This window comes from Takifugu rubripes, chromosome 5 (genome assembly GCF_901000725.2).
Source record: "Takifugu rubripes chromosome 5, fTakRub1.2, whole genome shotgun sequence".
Taxonomy (NCBI): Eukaryota; Metazoa; Chordata; class Actinopteri; order Tetraodontiformes; family Tetraodontidae; genus Takifugu; species Takifugu rubripes.
Window position 1 is genome coordinate 6,821,945 of NC_042289.1, and position 18,522 is coordinate 6,840,466.

The 18,522-nt window shown below is 39.1% G+C and overlaps 2 protein-coding genes and 1 non-coding gene across 5 annotated transcripts; all 3 read right to left on the reverse strand.

Annotated features, from left to right (window-relative positions):
• Positions 1–266: 266 nt before the first annotated feature.
• Positions 267–11,007, reverse strand: LOC101073588 (transportin-2). 2 transcript variants are annotated; one of them, XM_003964566.3, is made up of 25 exons: positions 10,882–11,007; positions 9,639–9,738; positions 9,318–9,393; positions 8,890–9,039; positions 8,589–8,695; positions 8,020–8,153; positions 7,430–7,511; positions 7,236–7,358; positions 6,952–7,070; positions 6,783–6,843; positions 6,525–6,696; positions 6,083–6,235; positions 5,709–5,934; positions 5,346–5,517; positions 5,173–5,259; positions 4,757–4,864; positions 4,514–4,672; positions 4,340–4,427; positions 4,062–4,160; positions 3,798–3,893; positions 3,606–3,681; positions 3,435–3,534; positions 3,281–3,355; positions 2,772–2,921; positions 267–2,359 (listed from the first exon to the last, which is right to left on the reverse strand). In XM_003964566.3, exons 2-24 carry the CDS (start codon positions 9,735–9,737, stop codon positions 2,814–2,816), a joined length of 2,670 nt encoding a protein of 889 aa, XP_003964615.1. In that variant the 5' UTR covers position 9,738; positions 10,882–11,007; the 3' UTR covers positions 267–2,359; positions 2,772–2,813. The 2 variants fall into 2 exon arrangements, with proteins under 2 accessions (XP_003964615.1, XP_011602215.1); XM_011603913.2 differs by having other exon boundaries at positions 10,891–11,000.
• On the reverse strand, positions 9,828–9,898 carry LOC115250086 (small nucleolar RNA SNORD41). Its single transcript, XR_003888647.1, has one exon. It is a non-coding gene; the product is annotated as a small nucleolar RNA SNORD41 (small nucleolar RNA).
• A 207-nt stretch (positions 11,008–11,214) lies between the features above and the next one.
• il12rb2l (interleukin 12 receptor, beta 2a, like) lies at positions 11,215–17,325 on the reverse strand. Of its 2 annotated transcripts, none has more exons than XM_029835976.1 (15): positions 17,238–17,325; positions 16,820–16,918; positions 15,939–16,086; positions 15,677–15,828; positions 15,400–15,545; positions 15,156–15,294; positions 14,304–14,380; positions 13,967–14,210; positions 13,647–13,841; positions 13,456–13,560; positions 13,216–13,353; positions 12,915–13,073; positions 12,757–12,817; positions 12,440–12,545; positions 11,215–12,319 (listed from the first exon to the last, which is right to left on the reverse strand). In XM_029835976.1, exons 2-15 carry the CDS (start codon positions 16,887–16,889, stop codon positions 11,984–11,986), a joined length of 2,076 nt encoding a protein of 691 aa, XP_029691836.1. In that variant the 5' UTR covers positions 16,890–16,918; positions 17,238–17,325; the 3' UTR covers positions 11,215–11,983. The 2 variants fall into 2 exon arrangements, with proteins under 2 accessions (XP_029691836.1, XP_029691835.1); XM_029835975.1 differs by having other exon boundaries at positions 16,817–16,918.
• Between the last annotated feature and the right edge of the window lie 1,197 nt (positions 17,326–18,522).

An 18,522-nucleotide genomic window follows, 5' to 3' on the forward strand; every position in this document is an offset into this window, starting at 1 on the left:
AATCAAATATTTAGTAACTGTTCCAACTGGTAAAGCCTGCTCATCAGGATGAAGTACCGGTAAATGTCAGCCAAAGTGTTGGGAAGGCAGTCGGACTATTGACTTACTCAGTGTGCTGTGTACTCATTCCCAAATTTGGGATTTACTCTATTGAATTTAGAGCCTAAGAACAGCGTATTTAAAATATAAGCAGAATTATAAACTGAACACAAGCCAATTTCTAATTTTCTTTTTAAAAAAAAAACACAATTCAAGATTACAGAATGTTTAGATGACACAAAACTTAATAGAAAAACTTTATTCTCCCCTCTTGACAAAAATAAAAAGGATACATCAGATAGTATCCCCACCTGCACCAGAGCCGCAAAAAATTACTACATCAAATTATTTCCTTTTACGTGAAATTGAAACGGATTTAAACTGGTTTTCAACATTTTTTCCTTTCACATGTTGCATTAAAGCACTGGCTTTCCTTCAGCTCAACCACATTAGGTGTCGTATAAATGGTCCGCTATAAAACAACGAAAACAGAATTCTTTAAATAAAAAGAATTAAAGGGGGGAAAACTTTTAAAGTCCAAAACAATTTGTGCAATGCTGCACAAAAATACTAAAAACAAATTAAATATTTAAAAAAAATAAATTAAAACAAGTGTTGTGAACCTTTAAAAATAAAAGTGTTTGTAATTGACATGTGTATATATCTTAGTGTAATACAACATACTGAAATTAAGAACTTTACGGAAAGCTTTTTACTGAACAGTTTTAGAGAAATGCATCCAGTTGTGGTTTGAGATGTTCAAGCAGTGGCCAATTCATCTTTTTGCCTTTGCAATGAGATCATATATATCTGAATAAATTCCTCAGAAGCTGCCAATATGATCCCATCAAACAGTATATCAAGAAAAAAACCGATTGAAAAGCATGCAAGATTGCCAAGAGGAAGCCTTCATGGCTTGGGAAGCCATTGTGTTTTTTATTTAAAAAAAAAAAAAAAAAAAGCAGTGGATTGAACAATGGGCTTTGACACGGATCCAAAATACTGTTGAGCTCTGTCCTCTTAAAATCTTATTTGTCTTAAAGATAAATTGCAAAACTATGTAAAGAGACCTGGAACTATGTAGAGGCTTTACCCTTGTCATTTCATCATTAACATTGTGCTTACTTTAGTAAGCCATAAACACTTCTAAAAAACACTTAGGACAAAAAAAATCCATAAGGTCATTATAGCATTACTGTACTGTTTTACATTTGAAAGTCTAAATTTATTACAAAAAAGTGCATTTATTATCAGTAAGAATAAATTCATTCGCCACGGGCGTTTTGGAAAATATCCTAAAAACGATGCAGCAGCAAAAGGGTTCTTGTCCTTGCCTACAGTATTTTAACTGTCATCTTCAGAGGTTCTCTTGAGCCAACAGATGTGGGGATTTTGAGATTGAACTACTTACAGGCGGTGTTCTGATGGCCCTCTATTGAACTATGGGTAAATTGATTAGACAGAAGGTATGAATGTTAAGACAAATGAACTGAGCACTGAAATATTCAAATTATAGCAGCCTCCCTATAATGGTAATATGTGCTAAATAATGGATGCAACAAGACAGACATTCAAACATGCGTCACTTAAAGAGGTGATCATATGCCATGCATTAGCGCACCGGGAAAAAACCTAAGGAGGAAGGACCTGCTGTGTATTTTTTCTCCGTGACAGGTGGGGAGAAAATGGAACCCAGTGTCAGAAAGGACTAGCAACCACGGAAAAAAGGAAATGAAATTCATGTACATTTGAAGAAGAGAAAATTCAGCCTATGCACATCGAATGACTTTTTGCAAACTCAGCTCTGAAAGTGCAAAAAAAAAAGTCTGCACATTTACGGTGGTTGCACACTAAAGCATCTTTGTTTCACCTATGGCGCAGGTGTGTTTGAACACAGCCATGCGTGAGACAATGGGTTAGGTGTGATGTAGTTGGGACTGTGGTGCCCTGTGCTGGTTCAGATTATTCATTGCATGTACCTACTACACCCCTCCCCTCCCAGTCAGCACTTCACAGAACAATCAAAACATGGGGGACAGATCAGAAACAGACCCTATGTTTTGTCTGCCTACTCAAGGATCCCTGCAGTTGGTGAAAGCCACGTTTGATGAGGCGTATAATCCGAGAGGTATGCGAATATTCCCAGTCTACCCTCCCTTACCCACCACCCTCCTCCCACCCTCCCTTAGAGAGACAGCGCGCAGGGGTAAAGTGGGCCGTCTGCCGTGTGGAGTATCAAAGCTAGTCACGTCTCAGCTCTTCCTCCCTCCAACATCTGGGCAGTGCGGTGATGACCCCAGGAACCCTCCCCTACAATAACCTGGTGGGGAAAAACAGAGAAAGAGGCGCGTTCCGTTTACAATATGGACAGAGACAATCAAAATGAAGCATTTGGTGGAAGATAAGCACGATTCTGGATCAGACAATTGATTGGGAACAAAGTGTATCATTGCTTATCAATGAGCTGGGTGTGTCATCATTTCCAGAAGAGGACACAGTGTGGGTTCTGTGTTCAGATTTAAAGCCTAATTGTGTAATTTTAAAGCTGTTCTCTACTAAGCACAAGAATATAGACATATTACAAAACAATAACTTAATCCAGAAGTAATCCAAACACAAATTACACGTATCAAGACATGAAATCTCCACATCAAAAGAGTTAAAGACAGCAAAACTGTCAGCAAAACAACCTCAGCAGAATGGGTCAGTTATGTGAACATTCCTGAACATACCTAACAGGTCAGAGTCCTCCTGTGGAGCAGGAGAATGTTGAGTTACACGCCGTAACAGGCCGACAGTCGTTCCTTCAACAGAGGGGGGAATTGTTCAGAGAACTGCTGCCAGTTCTCCTCCCCCACCTGGTCCTTGAAACCATGCAAGATCTAAACCAGAAAAAGCAGCATTACATTTGGCGTGGGTCAACAAATATTTGCATCTCATCTATTTATTAGAATGCAGCCTTAGGTGATGAAATGATTTAGTTTAAGTTTGCACAACATAATGAGTGCAGAACGCGTTTTACATGTTCACCCCAACGTCATATGTCCCAGACTTGTGTAAGACAAACTGCTGTATAGGGGATTTCCACACTCCTCAGTCACAAATCATCCACATTATGACATCAGATTTCGAATGTCTGATAGGTGATCATCACAGTGCGGTGGCACAGCAGTAAATTCTAGGAACATCAGATTCGCCCATGAGACTGGGCACTCAGAAAGGACAAGTTCAGTTAACTAACCTTATAAAACATGTCTCTCAAGTCATCCTTGGGGTTGACCCATGACGCCACGGCATCACAGAAAAAAATAAAGTCCTGAAAAGGGGAGACAGATGGCACGTTGTGTCAGAAATCTCTAAATCCAGCAGCTCAACTCTTACGAATGTCACCTCACCTGCACCACCCCTGCAGGGTTAACACCAATCATTACACAGATTCCACGAAAGGCAGAGTCCTTCTCTTCATTATCTCTTATGTTCCTCAGTGACGAGCACCTGAACAGAAGCATGAAAATATTGAGCGGATGAATTTGATAAGCGACACTTTAAAAGTCATCGTGACATACCAGGGTCTGATGAACTGCTGCAACTGTGGTGCAACTTCCTGCGGGCAGACGTAGCCCAGTCTGCCAATCGTGATGGCTGCACGCAGGGATGAGAGAGAATTTGTATCAACTTGACTTCAAGCCAGTAAAAACACTTGTATACAGTGACATATGCGTATATGTATGTACACAGGTATACATATGTATGTATACCTGTGTTTTCTAGCAAGGTTTTGGGCGTGCTGGGTCTATTGATGATCTCCACCAGATGTGGCAGCACTAAACCCACATATGGTTGCATTTCTGCCCCTACAACAGCAAACAATAGGGAAAAACACCAACATTAGACTGGATGCATCACCAGCTCAGTCAAGACAATAACCAAAGACAAAAGTTAAAAAGCAACCCTTTATTACCCTTCTGTGTCATGTGCCAGAATGATGACATATCAACATATTGAATAAATATAACACTCACCCATCTGCATGGAAATCTCACCGATGGCCCAGGTGGCATTGTTACACACAGAAATAAACTCAGGGTTCAGGTTGAGTCCCAGGATGGGCATGAACTCAGCTGAGGGTAATGAATACACACCATTTACAATACAGTTACAAAGTGCCATATACATTCTACAACAAACCAAGATCTACATCTTCAGCTACAACAGATACAAGTCATGTTTTTCAGGCACTTCCCTATAACCTTAGAGTGAATGACAGATCAGACTTTCAATAATCTACATGCACACTCACATATGCAGGGTTTAACATGAGGGAAGCACGCCTTGGTCAGATCACCCAGCAACGCAAAGGAGCTTTGCCTCACCTCAGGCATAGTGTCCTAAAACACAGACCATAAAGGTAAACATAATACACTAAAGTGGGAACAAACAAACAAAAACAAATGATAATAAAATTCCATCATACCTGCATGCACTGGAAAAGCAGGGTCATGATGTTAGAACGGGCAACTAACTGCTCCACATGTCCCCCCAAACCCTCGGCCAGACCACTCAGAAGATCCAAAGCAACGATCATGAAGTCTTTGTCAGGAGCCTCGTACTGGTCTGGATGCTGATTGTACATCTATTTCAACACAGCAGGAAAGTGTTAACCTTTCTCATCCTCTGGAAAGCAAAGCATGTGCTATTACTAGGGGGGTGTTCTCACCATCGCCTGAGCAAGCGTCTTCTGGACAAGCGTGACACAGCGCTGATAGACAGGCTCACAGTAAGGCAGGAAGCCACTCTGTAGAGCTGTAGCTACTGAAGAAAGACACTGGAGGAAACAGACAGAACACAAAAATACCCATCACTGGGAGAAAAAGTACAGACAAGTTATTTTTTTTCCCAGGCACTGGTGTGGTTTTTAAAATTTAAGCTATATTCAGATTTAGGGATGGTCCACTAAACAATTCCAACTTCAACAGTCCGAATGGTTTTTTTTATCTGGATCAGAAAAAAATAAGGGAACAAAATGTATCATTTTGTATCAATGAGCTGGGTGTTTCATCATATCCAGACATGTTTTGACATGTATAAGTACATAATGTACTTTTAAAAATACCAAAAGTGTCTTCATCTCACCTCTAGCAGTGGAAAGAGATCCTTATCTTCATCCTTCAGCTCATTCCACTTCGCAATTAAAGGGGGCATTAACTTCTGAATATAGTCCTGTAAAAGAGGAAAAAAAAACTTTTGATTATGATCTTTCATGAGGAAAAAAACCAAAAGCATGCATAAATGCAATAGAGGCTTACAAGCTGATTGAGATGATGACCCACTGAGTCTGCTAGGGTTCCTATTGCATCATAAAGGATAAGGAGATTCTTGTGTTGGTATTTTCCAAAAGCAAACACGAGTGTATCGAGAATAAAACTCAGGTAGGGAACCAGCTCTGTGCATGCCTCTTCCTCCAAGGTCGCAAATGCACTAGGGAAAGGATGGTGGACATGAGATAACAGGGAAAGATCTGCGCATATGTATATTCACATATTCTACAGATCAAGCAGAATGTGGATCAGAGAATATTATGGGAACAAAGTGTATCATTGTTAATCAATGAGCTGGGTTTTTCATCATTTCCACATACCAATAAATAAATAGAATACAAAGCTGCATACCTGCAGGCAGCTTCCTGCACCCTCTTGTTGCTATCCAGGATCCTTTTGAGAAGCTCTGTCATTAATGGTTTGAGGTAGGAGTCAGGGGGCTGGGAAACCACCCAATGTGCATAGCGACTTAGGGTCCAGCAGGCAATTGAACGGACCAGGGCTTTTTTGTCACATAGACACTGGATGAGGTGGGGAATCAGCTCTGGGAGGTAAGGAACCATTCCCTGCATGCAGCCTGACAAAAGTGACAGAGTGCATCTGTAAATCCAGGAGCAAGAAAATGTCCTGGCTATCAAGCTTTTTTTTAATCAAGCTATAAGAAAAAAAATGTAGGCCTGTCCCAATACAGTCATTTTTTTCAACCTAGGCTTTTTAACTCTTACCTTCAGCTATAGCTCCCAGCACAAGAATACCAGACTCTTTAACTACCCAGTCGGGGTGGAAGAGCAGGTCCTTCAAGACTGGAAGGAGGTGGGGCAAGAGGTCATCTCGGAACACATTGGCCAAAACGTCCAGAGCTGCAGCCGAACACTTCCCTGTTAAAGGGGGAAAATAATTAAAATATCTTTAAATTGGGGGTGTTGGTAGCTTGGTCTGTAGAAGAATGGGCCTAGAAGAGGAGGGTTCTTAGATCAAGTAGAGAAAATGTGAAAGGTGTTCAGGTAGCAGAAGTGTCAGGACACCAAAAATATTTAAATTATCTTTTAGATCTTTCATGATGATCGTGCTTCAGGTGACAGTTGAACCCTGTGTCAACTAGGGTGGTTTCTAGCACATTTGCATAAATATGCACAACCTCTTCAGCTTATTTTCCAAGCCACTTACGCAGGTTCCAGTCGGACAATGTGTCATCGTCGTCGTCATCGTCGTCGTCTATGTCCTCGTCCTCCTCATCCCCTCCCCCTTCGTGCTGTAAGGTGACGGTGCGTGACTTGTGGAAACGAGGTTTGATGTCCTGATCGCTGTCTGGAACTGCTTCATCCTCTTCTACATCACCCTGGACACATTTTACATGAGCACTAAGTACGGTTTTACAGATTGACAATGCAGGACTTGTAAAAGTATAAAAATCAAAAGGTTCACCTTTAGTAGTATGATATCTATTTCTGAATATTTCATCCCATTTACCAAAATAGGTACAAGTCTGCAAGAAGAAAAGGAAAATATGAATGGGTTGGTGCTAATTATCAACAAAAAAACCTTAATATTTAAATATAAGTAAATACAACAAATAAAATAATAAACCACTCACTGCACCAGATGACCTGACAGCATTTCTTTACAGATGGGCTGCTCTGCCAATGTCAACCAAAACTCACAGGCCTCCAAGGCCACATTCTCATCTGGGTCCTGAGTTCTCTGCAGCATGTACTGCAGGAGAAAAAAACGTGAAATAAAAAGTGGCTCTATAGATTTAAAAAAAAAAAAAAAAAAAATGGTTTGAAGATACAAGAGGCATGACTGAAAATTCCCTGAGCGGTGTGTCCTCAATATTTTACACATTCTTGCACAAGAGAATTGATTAAGAATGACTACCTGGATGATGCTGTGCATATGGGGAATGAGACGGTCGATGCGGACCTCCAGTAACATGACCAGAGCTCTGCACACATTCTTACGAACTTCAGAGTCTTCATCTGCCGCCAGTGCAAACAGACTCTGATGAAAAACATAAGAAAATATAACCATGACGTCATGAAAATCACATACGATTTGCTATAGAAACACACCTCTATAAAAGTGTCAATGTTGTCCATTAGAGCCTGGGCTCTGCAAATGATGAACTGGTTCACGCAGGCTATGGCATGGGACCTGAAAGGGGAAGGATTCATGTTAATAACTTGAAGTTAAACATACAGATGCATAAACAAATAAATAAGGGGGGAAACAACCAACATTAATCACGTTGCAAATTGAGGTGTGAAAACAACAGGTCTCACCGAGTTAAAATCAATGAAGAAAACAGCTGCTTTATAAAATAAATTAATAGTGCATAAAAGTAATCATAGAGTGACCTCTAGTGGGCATAATATAGAACAACCATGCTCTCATGGTAGTGGGCAGTGATGGCACAGGATAAAAATACAATAGAACAAGAAGGGTTTGAAAAATCAACTGCATAGTATTTGCAGGGAAAATTGAGAAGGAATTTAAAATGTCAATTAATATGTTAATAGCACTGTCAAACTTCCTTCTCTCTATATATTTTTTATTTTCGGTATAAAAAATTAAATTAACTTAGTGGGCATAATATAGAAGTGAATATATATAGCTTAAATGTCTATTAGAAGACTATAAGCAGCTTCTTTATATCCAGTACCTAATCTTTGGGCTACGGTGCTTGAAGAACTGAAGAAATTTAGGAATCATAATGTTGAGTGGTTGGTTCAGAGCATCACTGTCCAGCAGCTCCGACGAGTCCTCGCAGATCTTCTGCAGTGCTCCAAACGAGCCCTGAGACACGGACATACACAGAGAGGCTGTCAAATCAAAACGCAAACATACACAGACAAAGAGGAGAGAATAAGATGGCATCAGAAGATATGCCACAGGCAGACTGCATTCACAATGTGCCCACTTTCTGTTGAATATTTGACAAGTTGTGGGCAAACAAATGAAAAAAAAACCCTTCTGAAGCAGACTTCTGTCATTTACTATAAGGTTGTGCAATTCTTTGTAAAGGATTAAGTAATAATACATGACTTTGACTTTTATCTAAGATATACCACTAAAACTAGAATTAATGCAATGACATGTACAACTAAGCAGACATTAACCTGTCATTAAAAATGTTTCAGACTTTTTGTTTGGGATGGGGGGGGGGGGGGGGGGGGGTCAATAGATCTACAGAAAGAAGAAAAGGGCACAGACAGCAGATGATGTGCAGACCTCACAAGTGTTGTAGTCCTCCGAGTCAAGCAAGCTACAGAGCTGGGGCAACAGCTCAGGCCATGTTTGAAGCTCCCCCTTTGAGGCAATCGTAGTGATCAATATACCTGAAGAAAGAAGAAACAGATTTCAGAGACTGGTTTCAACTCAACACAAGCAGGTTTTGTACTGGTGCTGGATCAGACAGTACGAATACAAATATCTGCATTAGTTGTCAGGTTATTTTATTTGTGCATCATTTCCAGAGAGAGAGTAAGATTCAAAGAGAGATGGTAGCAAAAAAAGATAAATAAAAACTTACCAATGGTGGCACGAATGAGCAGCGAGGCATCCCCAATGTTATTGAGGCATTCATGTTTGATAAAATCGGAAACCCCGGATGGAAAGTTTTGGTAGTGGGCCTTGACGTTATTCTTCAATATCAGGCCACTCAAAGAGCGAGTTGGCTCATCTGCAAACATGAACGGGAAAAAATGAACCCTTTAAGAGATAAAAGCAGCCCCAACCGCCATCATTATCACAGGTGCTAAAAATAAAGAGTCAAATCTAATAGATAAATAAATGGTTACGTTTTGTGACTGCCACGTATGCTGCTGGCACTCAACATGTTGCTTTTAAGACGACACTTTCTTTAAGTTTTCTTCCAATGCAGCACTTCCCACACCCACACATATATATATCTAGATATAGATATAGATCTATATATATCTCTCTACAACAGTTACTCACCTTCAGATTTAAGGCGCGTGAGGACAAAGATAAGATAATTGTTGAAGTCGGGGAACTGATTGAGTTGTTCAAGTTTCTAGTAAGACGGTTAAGGCTTTAAAAGAAACCAAGCCAGGCAATAAATGGACACTTTTTCCATTCTGGCAACGCTAAAGAAAATGTCTGACACGAGGATGTGAAGCAGCGGTGAACAACATGGTACTGGTTGAGCTTCCTTTAGACTTTGCCCCATCATTAATTGTGGAAAGTGAGAAACCTCTAAGATATAATACACTATCATTACAATGCACACCCTCCCACTCAACAGCCCAGTAAGGATACTTGTTGGACAGCTCTCTGTGTGACTGTGTTGGGCGACTGCGAGTCTTTAAGGAGCTGGAGGACCTGCATAAGTCCCTGCTCATCGGGCTGCCACTCCATCCTGGGGAAAAACAAATCCATTTAGACAAGCCTGAATCCCTAATATTTATAATATGTGCATATACACTACAGATGAGACGCACATGGGCTTCAGATCAGACAGTACGAATACAACCAACATCAGCAAAGCTCAGGTGTTGCTCATTTTGCATCATTTCTCAAGCCCATGTGCACATGAGCAGATAAACTAATTACAATACAGTTGATGTGAAACGATAAAATTACTAAATACTTTAATATACCAACAGATCTATTTGATATATGTAAAACATTAGCAAAATCTAACTAAAAGTGCAATATTGAAGGCAAAAATCTATTTGGAGGGAAGAAAATTCGGAACATTAGACAACACGTGTGGCTGAAAACGTCCATGACCCGGCTTAACCGTCCTAACTTAATCCTCTCCCCACGTCACCCGAACTGCTGCTCTAATTTACTGAAAAGGCTCGGATCTTAACATTTCCCCTCCCCCCCAAATGTACTTCGAAACCGACCCGTAGCACACTTCACCATACTGATACATTTTATCCCTGCAACCATGTTAAGCTTAAAATGAACAAGAAGTGAGAAAAGTTCACGTTAGCCACATTAGCCAGTTCGATTCGTGTGCCATTTGTGTTTGATTTCAATCCAACAAATTTGTCTGGTGCACTTGCAAATATTAGCCATTTTACAGAGATTTAAAATAAGTAATCAAACAAAATCATTTGTTTGAAAGAGGATTGTAACAAACACCGTGTGAAAGAGTTGCGCGGCTCCCTCGGGCCTAGTCGACAGGGCAATTTCAGCCCGAGTAATCCCAATGTGACCGGTATTAAAATGTAATTCTTCGGTCTTTCTGCCAGAGATACAAATTTAGACACAATCCTCTCTTACACAAATCAAACCTCCCACCTGTACACGGGTAACAATTGCCCTGGTTGACACTATATCAGCAGCCTATATGTAGCACAAAGCTGAACACGTTTTTATAAGGCTGCGTTAGCTGCTAAAACCACACTGGTATACGTAAGATGCTAAAGCTAATGCTATATAACAGATTTTCTTTTGCTATATAAGTATAGACTCAGTACAGACTGAGGCGCACTGGCCGATGTAACCCATATTTTATGGGACAGGATTGCAGATTAAAAAACATACATACAATATTGACCTAAAAGTTGACTTAGTGGTGGTAGGCCTTGTTCCCGTGCTTCTTGGTGATTCTTCTCTTTCAAATGAGCACGCCGCCTAAAATTGAACCAACGCGGCTTCCGTTGAGGACACATTTCGCAAACTGCCCGAGACAGTGATATAATCGGTATTTATGTTTCCAAAGGTATTTTCAAGTAGGTTGGATTTATTTTACAAAAGTTTAGAATGTAAATTACAAGATGTAAATCTAAATATTCAAACGGTATAAATGACTTATATTCATGTGTTGTAATAGTGTGATGCAAGTTCTCGTTATACATTATAGGAACAAAAAAGGGCAATATATGATTTTATAGATTTAATATATGGTTGAATTAAAAATTTATTTGAATATGTTACTATATACTTTATTTACCTAACAATCTATACTTCATCAAACTATGCATCATTTTTTCCAAAAAAATATAAATACAGAAAAAACTTATAACACTGATATTTATCCAGTTCAAAGTCAAATAAATACAGAGATTTTGGCCTAGTTTGTCAAATTTACAATGACCAACTTATTTGACAGATAAAACATTCATATACAACACAAATTCCTACACTGGTTACCTTCACAGTCTTATTTTTAATTAGTTAATAAAAGTTACAATTATCTGAATTTCTCTCTTTACATTCATTTTATTATACTTAATAAACACAAACACATCTTTGTAGAAACGAGAAAAACTAAAACAGAAGTATCCCGTAAGCAGAAACGGGGAAGGTTATACTGTAAAAAAAAATAAAAAAAAGTCTGCTGATCCTGAAACAAGAAGTACCTTGAATTCCTTCATTTTACAGACACACATTAAATAGTCTTTTCCCTAGAATGAGGCAGACATACTGTATATGGTCAAAACACATGATGCCTAATGGATATGAGGTTTCCAATGTCATTGAATGAAAACCTTGCTCTGATACAGTTTCAAGTATTTATTATCCTGTTGAGGTCATTATCTCTCAGAGACACATCTCGCCTGATATGATTCAGTTGCCATGGCTCATGAACACTATCCAGTGAGTGGGAATTATATCACTTAAACTCTCCATGAGTTAACCTGAAGAAATCAAGAATGTCCTAATATGTCCACTGCAGTGGGCATGAAGTGTTTCTCATACCCTGATGTGCATGGCTCTTCCTCTGATGAGCTCCAGCTCCTCTCCTCATCAGAATCAACCATTTTCTTGTACTCTGTCCTCTGATGCTTCTCTGTTACAGCATTCTCTCTGTGATCCTCCTCACACTCCATTGATGAGCTCCATTCTCCAACTATTGGTGTATTCAGTTGCTCAGCGTTCTTGGTTTTCGCAAGGCTGGGCTGGATTAACACGACTTCCAACATGATGATTTTTGGAAGTGACTCCCTGGAAGGACTGCAGATCCATGTCATAGGGTCACGACTCTGCAGGTTGTTAAAACAAAATCCAAGGATGAAATTACATAATGGAGCATGTAGTGGAATTTACTGGAACAGCATGTTCATGGCATTGATCATGTTTATTTGCATGAGAAAGATGCTTACCTGGCACTTCGCCTCTCTAAAAATGAGGCTATTTTTAGGATCTGGAATTTTCTTACAGTAACACCCAGACAAAAGTTGCGATATTTTTTTCGTTCTGGTCAACACGCTGGCAGATACAAAAATGTCATATTCAGTATTACCAGCACTGATCATTATCTGTGCATTTTAGTGCTTCAGTACTGAAAGTAATAGTAATCTTTCTGCTTACAAGGTTGGCTTTTTGTAAATTTAATTCAATCATCAGTGATCTAATGATGTTTTAAGGATTAAATTTAGGAAAACAGATAATAGAAGCCAAGTATTAATGTATTACTTACCATATTACAACAAACAAACAAATAAAGCAAGAACAAACAATTCCCAAAACTCTCCAAAAGTCTGAAAGAGAATGAAAATGTAGCCAGTGATCAATATTCGTCACCTATTCAGTTGCAAAATAATAAAATTACACAGGAACAGAAATAAAAGGTACTACCAAAATTTTCATGGTGGTTTGTTTTGAACCTTAGGGTGGTCTTATTTCCAGGGCCAACAGCTGTCACTGCCCTGATCCACACCTCATAATCTTGTCCTGGGCGAAGATGCTGCAACTCCATCTCAGCCTTACTTTCATTCAGTGCACTCACATTGTACACTACAAAAGAATATTCAATAGTCAGGCAAAAAAGTCAGAAAATGGCTGCCACAGATATAACAGAACTAGAGTGTCACTGGGTGATATCTGTAACTGCTGTGATATATGTAACTGTTTAGACTCTTTTTACTATATCAATTACCTTTTTCTTTTTGATTTACTCCAATTTGGTAGTAGAGGACCAATCCTTTCTGACTGGAGAGGGAAGAAGGCTCCCAACCCAGGATAACATCAGTAGTAGAAATGGACAAAACCTTAAATGATAGGACTTCCGGGGGAGCTGAAGGTGTTTGAGAAGTGACATCAGTTATTTTTCTTATAAAGCAATCAGATGTCAAATAATTATGATTAACATTCATTTTTAAAGTCACAAAAAACATACCTCCTTGTTGAGAGTATCCGATGGCTGATGAAAGGTGATGGACTACATTTCCATGTGATATAGCGAACAGTGAAATGCGGTAGGCTGTGTATTTTTTAAACTGTCCTATAGATGGAGACACTGGTCAGGATAATGCAGGTAACAACTGCCAATGCAAACAAAATTAAATGTCAATTATAGACGAAACACACCTCTAATAAATGCTGTTGTTTGGCTTTTGTTCAACTTGACCCAACTGAATCCCTGGCCCGGGAGAGATGCTGCTTGTTTGTATTGAACCACATATTTTTTCAGGCTGTCAGAGAGCACAGGGGGCACATCCCAGGACACCGTAAGGTTCTCGTCATTCATCTCGAAGTAAAAAACTTGCTGAGTTTCTCCTTTACCTGAACAAAGAGAAATATATGTTAAGACAGGAACACTGTTGGAAAATTTACGACAAAAATATATAATTATTAAGCTATAATCTTTCAATGATAAAAGTTAGCTTTAGATGCTGGGTAACTGATACCTGTTACGAGTTTGGGAAGATATGATGGTGCATTGGCACCATGAACATTGTAGGCTGATAAACTGACTGATGTGGCATTCTTTATTGAGGGCTTTATTGAGTCATAATGGCACTGCATCTCATCACACTTCAGCTGATTGTTTGGAAAAGTTGTGGACAAGTTGAACAGCTCTTCTTTGTCACCGTGAGAAATTCTGAGTTCATATCCCAGAATGACACCACACGTCTGAGAAATGGGAAGCTCCTGATTTAAGAGAAAGAGAACTGTTAATGTAGAAAGACATATAGATTTGTTTTCTTCTCCTTGTCTTCCTGTGGCTTGACTGAGTTTACATACCTTCCAGGTGAGAAAGCAGTCGGAGGCTTTCGTTGATATCCCACAGTCCATCCATATATCAAGCTTTCCTATGGGGGCTAAAAAATCAGATAAAACAGTTAAATGAAAGAAAACATGGCTGTTACCAGCAAAATCAGAACCCTTATACATAAGTGTTATTTTATTCAGCCTGATTGATGCCAGTACAGTAACTGATCTGGGATATGGAATGCTTTATTTTGGGAATCTCTAAGTCACTTTCCTCTAAAGTGAAACAAGTTGGCAAGGTCACAAAGATCATACTGCAGTGTCTGCCCTAGATGTGTCCACTGCATCTGTATAATTTAACCTGCTTTTATTTTTAGTTTAAGGAATTGTTCACTCAATTGTCATAAAGTGAAACTGTACAGTTACTGTAAAGTTACAACAAAGGCGTATCACAGACAGTCACTTTGAGGTTGATTGCAACACCAGAAAACACACTGGAAGCAAACGATGACCTTACATGTGCCAGAAAAAAATCTTTTCATCCTTTGCAAGTAACTCAAATAAGGTGAGAGCCACAAAAACTTTACGTTTCAGACAAAACCAAACTGGAGTTTCTAAACCTATATTTGATTAACAAACATTCACAATAAGGGACAGTTTAGATAACCCCTGTCTTTATTAGTCCACATTTGCTTCCTTTCATGGGAAAAGATTGATCATTAGATTTTATATATGTATATATTTTTTAGTCAAACACAAAAAAGTTCTATAAATAGATCAGGACTAGACTTGAGTCAATATATAGCTATTTATTTGCTTTGATATTGAAAAATCTATAAGCATGTATCAACACTTTCCAAGGTATTTTCAGTGCTGAGATCTCACCCATCTCTACGCCCGGTATCCTGCGGCTGGTGGTCCAGTTGCTGGCCAAGCTTGTTTGACAGGCACAACGAACTTGTAGTTCATAAGCTGTGCAGTTCTCAGGATTTTCAATCGTGTAAGTGCTATAGAATCCTTTTTTCTGTGTTAACAAAAAGAAAATCTAATGTTTTAAAAAGTTCCAGTACTTTCAGGACATTAGTTTACTCATCAGGACTGACTCATACTACATTAGAATTAAAGTTACCTCAATCCAGGTTTGGTCAGCATCAGTCCGATATCGGACATCACAGAGACCCACAGATTTCATCAGCCGATCACAGATGGAATCCCAGTGTATTTCAAATGCCTCATCATCACTAAGGCTATTGAATGTAGGTGGAGGTGGTTTGACTAGAAATAGAATGTCACTTATTTTTCCATTTAAAAAGACCATATTAAGTCTTTCTTTCATTTCAAATCTTTTGTCAAAATTGCCTGAAAGAAATGGCATTATATTACCACTATAACAGATTCTTACTTACTGATGTCTGTTGTATTAAAGATGAGCCTGTTAGATTTGGCAGAACCGTATTGGTTCTTAGCTTGGACCCAAACAAAAAGCTCAGCAGGATCAGAAAAATGGTCACGGTGAATCAAACCACTAAAACTGGTTCTGGTGATTCCTTGCTCTTCACTGGAAGACAATGCAAGATGAGTTGAGAGAAAAAAGTGTTCAGACAGCTTCCCCACTTCCCTAAATTTAGTGGATAAGTACTTTCAAAACAGTATAGGCAAATTGCTTACTTGTTATGTGTTGACCGCCAATGAAGACTGTAGTTTGTGGGTATCTGGGAGTTCTGCATGTGTTCCCATGAACAGTACACGTCACCAAAACAATCGTTCACATCACATGGAATGTAACAGTGTGGAGTTGAGGGAGGAGCAGGGCGACCTGGGGGAACATCACAGGAGAAAGGCCAAACATAAAGAGGAAGAAAAAAGCCCCTGTAAAGGTTTAACCTACTGTATATTAAAAAAAACAATTTATTACATTGTTAAGAACAGCTAATTAAATCTAAACTAAATTGGGTAAAATTAACCATCAAAACCATTGAGTCATTTGTTATTTGTTTCTATAAAAGAACAAAATAAAAAAATAAATAAAATTGAGAGTTGCATCCTCTCAAACCCTCATTTTTTATTTTTATGAGAAGCGTATTCCCTCCCATTTCCTGAAGATTTGTGCATAAAAAAAGCTGTTTTCAATCTGATTCTGCACACACCACAGTGCTGAGAAGTGTTTTACTGGTTACATTAACAGGAAATGAAAGCACAGTGAATGATTGAGCTGAAAGTGCCCTCTTCCCTCCTACATACTAGATACCCTTTAAGACAGAGTACACAATGAACAATGGAAGAGACATACATTCAAAACAATACTGTTTAATTCTATTGAGAACATTATCTTGAATGTTCATCCTGTTTATCACAATAAATGATTCAATACAATAACATAGTAAGTATTATTTTATTTTTCATCAAACACTTTGTAGAGCTATATCATTAGATGTGTTGAATGTAACATGTGTATGCAGAACTAAAGCAGAGGGACCACGGAAGAGTATAAATATTTATACAGTACAGTATTTGACACATCAGTTTGGTTGTACTAGCAGACTTACGACCTAGAGTAAAGCACTTTGGCAGGTTCAGCAAGAGCATGGGCAGGAGCCACCTTGTCCTGAATGTGACCATGATATGTGAAGCCCCCGGGTCTCTTCGATCTATGGAGAATATAACTATCATAAATGGAAGCTCGCCATTGACAACAAAACTACATGTACCTGACATTAAAGCACGCGTAGTGTCACCTGAAGACGTCTAAAAACAGTTTACTGTACACGTGATACAAGCAACCGTAATACCAAAATTATTCGCTGGTAGGGTTAGAAGGACAGTTAAAAGTTTAATGTTACAAAATGTATCAAGCGTTATCTACCAATAACACAACGCAATTTACGCTCAGATAAATATTTTAATAACGCAGGGCAATTGATCCTTAATGAAAATGTGTTCATTATAAGGTTTTTAGTCGGACTGTACCTCATTGTGAGATGAACGACGGTCAGTGAAGCGGCGGCGGCTCAGAAGTGAGGAAGTTGCGCTGTAAAGTTGAAGCCGTCAACGCCCGTTTGGGAACTGACGTCATCTTGCGTCATCAAATCACTTCAGACTTTCTCTTTGGTCTCTTTAAAAGTTATATCGCTGCTTCAATGCTTTACTACTGAAGAAAGTGTCTCCCCTCAATTCTGTCAAAATTGACTTAACTATTCTCACTCTAAATCTGGACCCTTTTGGTTTAAATGTGACCAATAAATAGTAACTGGATATTTAATTGGTACATGTGTGTCTGTTGTATGTCTCGCCTGCATTCCCCCGTTTGTTTTTTAATTGCCAAGGTGCCCCCGGCAGGTGTGTGGTATGCCTGTGATGATACCTGGTGCAGCTGATTTGTGGCCCCTGATAAGGGCCTTGTTGGACACCCTCTTTTTCCTCTGGCAAAGCTGCAGTGTCCCTGTCTGGTAGTTGCTCCAGTTCAGTGTGGTGTGTGTGGCCTCCTTCTGAGGGGCTGCCATCAGCTACAGTAAACTGATCCGTGTAGGCTACAGTAAACTTTGGTTGTGTTTAGCCAGCTCATGATTCTGGCTACACCGAGAGTTAGTGTGATGGCTGGAATGGACTGACTGTTTCTTTTAACTATATGAAATCATTTTATCAATTGTTAAAGGTTAATGCACTGTGCATTGCGCCTGTATTTATTTATGCATTTATCTGTGCATGGGTGGTCTTCGGGACACCCTCAAGAAGGTAAAGGTTGAATCTTTAGGTAAAAGGTGGAATTGTGGCCATTATTTAGTTCTGTTCGGTCTGCCACGCGCAGTTCAATGCAAACTCTGCCGCATCAGAAAATGCTAATAATTTAAATGCCTTAAGTATTAATATACTACTAGGATATGAGATCTGTGTTGCCAGTTTCTAATTACATGGTTTTTGCTAGGTCCTCGGGTAATACTTCTGACATCTCAGGAGATTACCATTGCCTGTACATGCATTTACAGCTGCAAACTTCTAAAGTCTACATACAGAAAGCAAGTTTGCAATTGATTTAGTAATTCAATAGTGGGAAAAATGTGATGTCCATTTTGTGAATATAAATGCTCAGATTGAGAAACATTCCTTCAAAAGAGAGTCTTCATCCAAATGTTTAATTTGAACATCTTACAGGTGGGGTTCTATTGGTCAATCATCTTGGCCTGGAAGGAGAACTAGAACTGATTCAAATAGCAAGACTTTTTGTATATAATTTACATATTCATTTTCATATTTC